The following is a 9,331-nucleotide window of genomic DNA, read 5'->3' on the forward strand; positions in this document are numbered from 1 at the left end:
ATCCAAGAAGACTTTTAGCCATTGCTTACTATTTAACAATGTCATAAAGAGGCAACTGATATCTATTGAAGTGATATATAATAACAAAATACTATGCAACAAAATCATAGGGCGAATTAATAACGTCATTTTAACAGATATGAACAGAAGTGTTATGGTAGAGTTTAGATTAAAAAACTACACTTTATATTAATCTTCTTCAGCTAGTTCAGCCTAAATTGCTTAGGAAAACTCTATTCAAACGTTTATTTGTGGGTTACTTGATCATGTTAGTTTTTTCCCCCTGAACTTTTCATCTGAAGTAATTCTGTGGTTAACATATGAAAATAACTTGCCTAATACTTTGCCTATTCTTTTTTTTTTTGCTCTAAAACTTTAACAGTGCATGCTTTTTGCTGTGTTTTGCCAGCTATTATTTGACATTTATAGAAAGCTTTATAATTTATAACACCATTTTTTTTTTTTTTTTTTTTTCTATTACTGCTTTTTAGCAGGACTGTCAATGTTAACTTTAAAATGTATAAAAAAAATAATAATAAGTGTGAAAAGTGTTTTGTCTCTAAAATATAGAGAGAAATATCTGTGTATGAAGTGTATTTATACTGGTGTACAAATTTTGGGGGCAGTTTTTAAATGAAGTCTTGGAATTTTTAAATGCAATACTGGAATTTGGAATAATATTTCACAATATTAATGTGTGGTTGTGGATTGTTAAAGAAATCAATGCTTTTATACAACAATGGCACATTAATGAAAACTGAGAATAAAGACAAATGACAATTACAAATGATTTCTATCTCAAATAGGCACCAAATGAGAATATTATAAAGATATGTGACACTTTGCCTACAACGGAATAAATGACATTTAAAAATATATTAAAATAGAAAACAAAAATTTGATTTTATAAAATTATTTCACATTATGGCCATGTTTACTATGTTTTTTTAATCAAATAAATGCACACATGATGAGCATAGAAAATAAATAAATTACAGCATTACCCCAATCTTTTAAATAATAATGTACATCTAGTTTAACTCTAAATGTTGGTAGAAAAAATATACAGTAGATACAAAAGCAAATATATTCCAAAGTTTTAATAATTTGTTTTGGCTTCAGTACATTGACATTATATAAGTCTTTATGCGTCTTGATACGCACACTACAGATACATCTGCCTCAAAGAGGGCATAATTGTTTTTGAAAACCACTGCTTTAAAGCACTGCAAGCTTAAAAATGCTGTAGCATATTACGGTGGCATTTGGCGCGTAATTGTAATAGTTACAGCATCACGTTTGAAAAGATATCTCTACATCAAAGTATTTACAGTACACATCGAAACAAAGTCACAAACGTTCATTTATGTTACTGATTTTGCTTTGGTATGACACGGTAATGGCAACCATCTGAATGAGGGCTTCCTCATGCGGGTCGGCTTCCCTGCTGGACGGGGCTCATGCTTATCCTTATACTATTAGCTATAGCAATCACTGTGCCCGAAGCCTTCGAGCTCTTCTGCACGCTGATAATGTCCCCGCTCGTCTGCTCTCTTTCCATCTTCCTGAAAAATCTCTTCATGGTAGACTGAAAGTTAGTGGTGACGAAACAGTAGACCACAGGATCCAAGCAGCTGTTCAGGCTGCTGAGGGTGACGGTCACATGGTACACGATCACATGATGAGGCAAATCAGGATGGAAGTAAAACAGAACTTGACGGACGTGAAACGGCGTGAAGCAGACTGTGAAGATCACCAGAACGGTGGACAGCAGCTGTACGGCTTTCATGCGTCTGTCTCGGCTCTGCTGCATGAGGCCCGGGCTGGAAAGGGCGCACATGATCCGAACAGTAAATGCTACGATGATCACCATTGGTAGGAAGAACTCAAAAACAGTCAGCGCGAAGAGTTTGGAAAGGCAGCAGCCTGAGTGCTTGAAGGCTGTGGTGAGCAGCGAGTAGGTCACGATGATGGCGAACAGCCAGATGCAGGCGCACACCGCTTTTGCCACACCGGGGTTCCTCCACTTCCTCGAGGCCTCGGCCTGAACGATGGCCAGGTAGCGATCCACGCAGATGCTGGTGAGGAAGAGGATGCTGCAGTACATGTTGACGAAGTAGCTGAATATGTGCATGTAGGAACAGATGAGGCATTTTCCTCCGCTGTAGTACAATACGATACGAGTGGGAAGAGAGAGGTTAACCAACAGGTCAGTCACCACCAGGTTAATGGTGTAGATGACCGACGTGGTCTTCGGCTTTGTCCTGAAGCAGAAGACGTACAAAGCCAGGCTGTTAAGGGTCATCCCCACCATAAAGATTAGGGCGTTGATGACCACAAGGGCTATCCACAGGCTGTAAAAGTCATTATATAGACCCTCGTCCAAGTGGGCCAGTCTGTGTAAATAAGGTTCACGGTATGGTGGAGAAGTATTGGTTGTTAGGGGAGGAATTGATGTTGGTGTGAGGTTCAGATTCAGTGAACCCTCCGTAAGGGTCATCTCTGTGACTTGAGGGCTGGGTCTGCACAAAAAAAAAAGTATATTTGTACATTTAAAAATATCTTAGATTGCATATCAAATTGTGATTTTTGTAAGTCAATGGAACATGCATTTGATTAAAATACTCATTGTGAAAACAATTTCGTTTATTCAGTTTTAAAATATAGTTAGCTGTGGAACAAGCAATAGTTAATTCATTAAAATGTATGAGGTTTAAAACAAAAAAGTATTTTGACTCTAAAAACTCTTGATAAAACACATTCATAAATGAATGAAGAGATATGCAAATATATGTAATTTAAATATATAAATCCTAAAGAATTGGAATATGCTACATTAATTTTAGTTTATTTTTTATTTTATTACAAATAAATTTTTAATGCATTTATTTTATTTTATATTCATTTATTTTTATCCTGAATAATCCATAAATTAATTGAAATAATTAAACAATCGACAAATAAATCTAAAAGTTATGATTCCGTACATTCTCGGAAATAAAGGTATGAAAGATGTCATTTGTACCTTTATTTCTGAGAGTGTATGACAGATACAAATCAATTCAGTATGTAGTATGAAATTTAGATTAAACATTTTTCTTAAAGGCTTGGATGGATGTTTAATTTTATAAGTAGTAGCTGAATATAATATTATAAGTAGAATAGAATAGAATATTTATAGTTGCAAACTGTCTACCACAGCATATACAATTGCAGTATGTTATATAATATAGTTCAAACAAACAAACTGTTTCTCTGGTCACGTTGTACCTAAGTTTGGTATGCCCAACATAAAACTAAATGACAGTTTTAAGACTGCGTGCGTTTACATCTCGAACCCTGGTCACATGGTACAACGTGGCATCATGGAAAATTGCCTGCTAAAACAAATATGCTTTCCCTCAATGGCAGGAAGAATGAGCCTGATAAACAAACAGCCCAGAAGCCTCTGACGAAGAGGTGCCTACAGTCTGGCACAGTTCAGACGGTGTTCAGAACGAGATGTGTTTATAATTAAGACTAATGGGAAGAATTTGTTTGGATACTGAGATTCGTGGGAATACTACGCAAATGAATTCAGAGCAGCGGCTGAAGCATCAGACTTTTGGCTCTTTCATGAGTTTATTTACTCAGGCCTCTGCTCAATTTACATCTTAATTGAAAAGACAGAACAATATACAATATTTATTGACCAAAATAAAGTTGTTTAGACATCAGAGACGAAACTCCACGGAATTACTTTAAATATTTGAACAAAGTCAAGCACCGTGTCATGTTTAAAATGAAGCTCTGAAATGAGTACTGTTAAACTTTTGTTGTTAATTTTTGGCACTTTCGCACGCTGACAGTAAAAAAAAATTGAGCTATCCAATGAAGACCGACAAACTCACGAGTTGTTTGGGAGAGAGGTGGTGAGGAACAGAACCTCCTGTTTAGCTAATCGTCATGGAAACCTGACTCTCAGATATAGAGAGGGAAACTCTTATGAGAGATAGTGATGCATTAATGCTGTCTAAATAAATATCTCTGTGTGAGTCGCTGTCACGGCTTTTGAAGTAGGCTTTGGCTCAAGCATCATCCCCAGAATACTGGCACTAATAAAAACACAGCATTTTTTGGTTTTATACAGACTACCTTATGCTCATAAAGGCTGAATTTATTTGATTAGAAAAACTGAAAATGAGTAATATTGAGAAATATTATTGCAATTTCTAATATTGGTTACCTATCTTAATATTCCTTAAAATATCATTTATTTCTGTGACGCAACACTAAATTTTCATCAGCCTTTTCTCTAGTGTCACATGCTGATTTATCATCAGATTAGAAACTATTGTGCTATATATATATATATATATATATATATATATATATATATATATATATATATATATATATATATATATATATATATATTTTTTTCTCTTTCTTTTTCTACAGACCCTGGAATTTGAAATAGTGTAAATTGTAACACATAAAGATAAACACTGCTCTTTTTTATTACGTTTTTATTTACCAAAGAAAAAAGTCCCCAAAAGTATTAAGCAGCACAAATGCTTCCAACATTGATTATAAATCAGCATATTAATGCAAGTAATGAGTAACTTGAATAAAAATGTTTGCTTTGCTTATAAGAATAAATTACATTTTAAAAATGTACTAAAATAGAAAACTATTATTTAAAATTTGCAAGGATAATTCCCTTTTTCTGTATGTTGATCAAATCGAGCATATAAACATTACAAATCTTATTGATTCCAAACTTTTGAACTACAGTGTACACACACACACACACACACACACACACACTGTATAACACTGTCTAGTGTATATGTCCCAACAATAACATAACAAAAACAACAGCCATGAAAATTTTGTATCATTAAAAGCATAATAATTTGAATCATCACACAATAATCACACTCAGCACAATGCCATTGCTTACCTGCACATGAAGACAGATGAGAATCTGGATCTGTGGAGTGTGAAACAGAAGCGTTGTAACAAAGGACACTCAAATTAGAGCCTAAAATGCCCCCTAAACCTCTTAAAGAAACGTAAATGATGAAAAACCAATCCCATGCGCTACAAACATGCTGAACATCTTCCCCTTTCAGAGGCAAAAAGAAGAGTCTGTCCACCTGGTCTATGTTGCATGTCTCTTTTTCTGTCTCTCTCTGCCTGTTTCACTCTTTTGTTGTTTCCTTCCCTCCCTTCATCCTCTCGCTCACAGGAAGCTAGAGTTCGTTTGGATAAACCCTGACATTACAAACACTGGATTCTGGGATATGATTTTTATCCTACAGGGCTTGTTTTCTCTGTGGTTTACTAATATAAAATTCAACACGCTTTTGATACAATGTTAGGAATATTTGAAGGAAAATAGCTTTAAACCACATAAACAAAACCTGGGGCTAGATAAAACACAATTAATGCTAAAAATGATAATGCATGGTTATTAGCCGTCACAAAACGTTCCTTTATGAAGTGCTCTGTATAGATTTTTAAAGGTGCCAGAATGCCAGCAAGACAGATAAAACAAATGACAGGATGTATTAATACTGCTGGACGTGTAGACACTTTTTCCACATTTCCTGTCTGGAAACTCATCCATCATCCTCCGCCAAAGCTCTGTCCTGATGTTTCCTAATTTTCTCCAACCACATATATAAAGTTAGGTTCGAATGTGACTGAGAGTGATTTTAAATCACTGGAACTGTGTGTTGTCCTTTGTCTCAGTACTGTTTAACGGCACTGAAAGCATGTGAATCATATTTGTAAGTGGCATTTACAGAATGCCCATAAACTCTCGAAAGTCACGCACGTTATTCAATAGGAATCAAGTCCTGCTTGTAACTAAACAACTCTGTTCAGCTGTCAACCATTAAACTTTGGTTTATATCAACCCTTTCATATCTTTCCGTATCCTGTTCTGTTCTGGAAGGGATCTTATAAGTGTTTTTTTTTTTTTTTTTTTGTAAGGTCATTGTTAGCTGAATGGGTTAGAATTAGATCAGGCCTGAAGCTCCATGCATCCATCTAGCTGTTACAAGGCCCAGACAGCAAAATACACTCGGCCCAGTTCTGGTTAGATTCTCGCCTGCTGATTCTAGATGTGACCAGATTTCATTTTTAATATCTGCTTCACTACTCCTTTATTTCAAATTGACAGGCAATGTTCACTTAAACGTAAAAACATTTTTATTTTAATTATACAGACGTCTCGTTATAGTGAATGCAGTTTTAAAGTAAAGAACTCACTTGATTAGGTTGGCATGAGGGCAATTTATTTATTTATAAAAGTATGCAATTACAGGCAAAAATAAAAAACAGGTGTCATACAGAAAATATATATGAGTTTATCTACAAAAACAAATAAGTCCATTTTATAAAATTTTCCAAAATCATGTTTTTGTTATGTTTTTAATATGTTTTGTATTAGTTACTTAAATTTTTTTTAACCTATAGTCAAAATAGCCCAATTATAGTTTGATTGAGTTTAATAAAAAACATGATTTTTGAGAATTGTTAAAAACAGTTATCTGCAAATGAACACTTCATATATAAACACAACATTTAACAAAATTACCCTTGCATTTATACTTGGATTCTAAAAATGTAACAATTGTAATTGAGTTCCTTTCATGTTGTCCATACCTCACAGTCTTGTTGGATTTAGTTACCAGCATTCTTCTAAGCATCATCTTTTGAGTTCTGCAGAAAAGCAAAAGTTCTGGTTACTCCTTTGTGTAAAGAAGCAATTAAAAGCAAATGATGAAGTGTGATGCTGTGTTTGTGCTGTAGTGTGTATGTGTGGTCACAGACTCTACAAAGTCTGCTTACATTTTATTTAGCAGCTGTAAAAGCAAGATACATTGCAGATGACCTCAGAAACTGCATATATGACTCCAGTACATTTTCATCACAAAAAATTGCAAACTAACTTGTTAGCTTATGTTATGTATTAGCTTATTACAGTTGAGGTTATGTGACCATACGTACAAACAAATCATCTTTACTCTCTCGTCCTTTGAGAAATTTGCTTATTGCAATTGCATTTACAAAAATTAGAATTTGGAAGCTAAAATTACAAACACAACCAAAAAAATACATTACAAAATCCTCCTCTTCCTCTTCTGTTGGCGGACCATGTTGCTTGTCAAAGTTATCCATGGCATAAACACTATAGACCTCCAAAAATACTTAAATCAAAAAAAATATATAGTTTATTTATTTTTAACTTACATTTTAGACATTTTAATACAAGAAAGTTGTGTGCGATCGCCAAGTTAATGTCTCAAAAGAAAGAGTTGATTCTGAATCATTGAAACGAGTCGTTTTTAAAATGAGTCCCAAGCAGTTTCACGCTGAGGTCAACATGATATAATATTAGCATGTTGCCTGGCCACTTGTTGGGCAGAACTGGGAAAACTTGATTTTTCCTTTGGTCTGAATGAAAATGCAAATTCATTCTTTGCCACTAGGGTGCCGCTTGTGGAGCATTAGAAGTGCACAAACGCTGCTTTAAATGAAATCATTTGGAGAAATTAGTAGGATTGAACGGATCCTTCGGGAGTCGTTAAACAAAAAGTAAAAATAAACGCATATTAAAAAATAAAGTGTTTTTTGACCTTGCATGCATGTCAACCTGTTGTCTGGGACTCCCAAAAGCAAAATATGAACCTTTCATAACCGATCATAGGGGCTTTAAACACAAAAAACACTTCAAAATATTGTTCTATGATTTCAGTTTTATACATTTTGATATTTGTGTCTGTTACAGTACCTTTTCCATTAAACTAGTTTCATAAATGCGTGCTACAGCATGGGCCTACACCACACCTTTAAATATAATAGACCCTTTAGGCATAATAGGCAACGAACGGCTCCAAAAACAGATAAGCGCTCTTATTAAAGGATAAGTGTCAGGTTCGAGTGTCTGGCTTGATTATAGAAAGATAAAACTTTGCGGGTGGTTTAAAACTACGGCACTTTATTTTTAACCACCGTTTTGTCTGTCAGAATTACCCTGCGAGCGAACGACCTGAATACAGGCCAATCTGCTTAGTGCTGAAATATACCCTAAAACATATAGCCGAACACTGGGTACCTGTTTCAGAGCGGAAAAACGTCATCTCCTCCCCGTTGGGTGATACATCAATGTCATACATCTCTGTTTCTTTTCTGGTGCAGTTACAGCAGAAGTGACAGCGGAGTTAGTGCCCTGCAAATGACCCGTACGCTCCTCAAGTCATCTTACCAAAGACGAGAATAAACGATTAAGGATACAGACACGAACACTCCAGTAAAGCAATTATCACGTATAACATTATTGGTCCTACTTTATAATAGGTGTACTAAAGGCATCATTTGGTGCAATGCACTTATTGTGTATATAAATGTTTTTACATTGTACATTGTAAAAAAAAAAACCTATATGTGATTAGATCTGTAATTAATTTTTGTACTTACATTTTTTGCAATTACACTATTAACTCATCCCTTACAGCTTAACCCACCCTTAAACCTACCCATAACACCAGACCTGTACCTAATCTTACCCGTATCCACCTGAATAGCAGCAAAATTGATTTGCAATACAATATGAACACATTACTTATTTTTTGATGCAAGAACATATAGTTCAGGCTACCTAATATAAAGCGTGACCACATTAGTTCAACAAATATTTGTTAAATATTCTTATAGTTTCGGGAAGGGTACTTTTTTTTAAATAAGGTAATTATTAGATCAAACATATAATAAAAACAGAAAATTTGTTAGCCTATTAATATTTTACTATATTATAAAATGTAATTGTAGACCTACTTGCGTCAAACTAAGCTTATTATACAGGCTAGTAAATTTTATCCCAAAGTGGGGATATTTTAAACTTGATATTAGTCATTTCGCTAAATAAACAGTGACATATACAGCATTGATTTTCTGTGCTGTAATCATTCTTCGGCTGTTCCAATCTTTTCTATGTATGGCAATGTATACTAAACAGATCGCAGCACGGCGAAGCACTATCAGCCCATTAGATAGCATGAGTTCCTGAAGTGCGTCTGTGCCACTGCGGCACACACGATAGGATGCTCGTACAATATGACCCGTGGCTATTATAAGACTTATCTCTAAAGCCATTTATCACAAACTTGCACTGATTGTGAGGATCTGGCACCCTCATCATGTGAGGACAAATTGCCCTGGAAGGGCCTGATCTGTGAAAAATAACACACTGAGAGATTACAATGCATCCTGTTCTCTCCAGTGAATACAATTACGCTTGATGAATGCCTCCACAAAAACAAATAACAGCACAGTTGCA

At 34.9% G+C, this 9,331-nt stretch overlaps 1 protein-coding gene across 1 annotated transcript; it reads right to left on the minus strand.

The window, feature by feature from the left end:
• Positions 1-1,011: 1,011 nt before the first annotated feature.
• gpr20 (G protein-coupled receptor 20) lies at positions 1,012-5,585 on the minus strand. The gene is made up of 2 exons (XM_043260466.1): positions 4,946-5,585; positions 1,012-2,522 (listed from the first exon to the last, which is right to left on the minus strand). Exons 1-2 carry the CDS (start codon positions 4,951-4,953, stop codon positions 1,427-1,429), a joined length of 1,104 nt encoding a protein of 367 aa, XP_043116401.1. The 5' UTR covers positions 4,954-5,585; the 3' UTR covers positions 1,012-1,426.
• Between the last annotated feature and the right edge of the window lie 3,746 nt (positions 5,586-9,331).

The sequence above is a fragment of the Puntigrus tetrazona genome, chromosome 16 (genome assembly GCF_018831695.1).
Source record: "Puntigrus tetrazona isolate hp1 chromosome 16, ASM1883169v1, whole genome shotgun sequence".
In the NCBI taxonomy this organism is placed as follows: domain Eukaryota; kingdom Metazoa; phylum Chordata; class Actinopteri; order Cypriniformes; family Cyprinidae; genus Puntigrus; species Puntigrus tetrazona.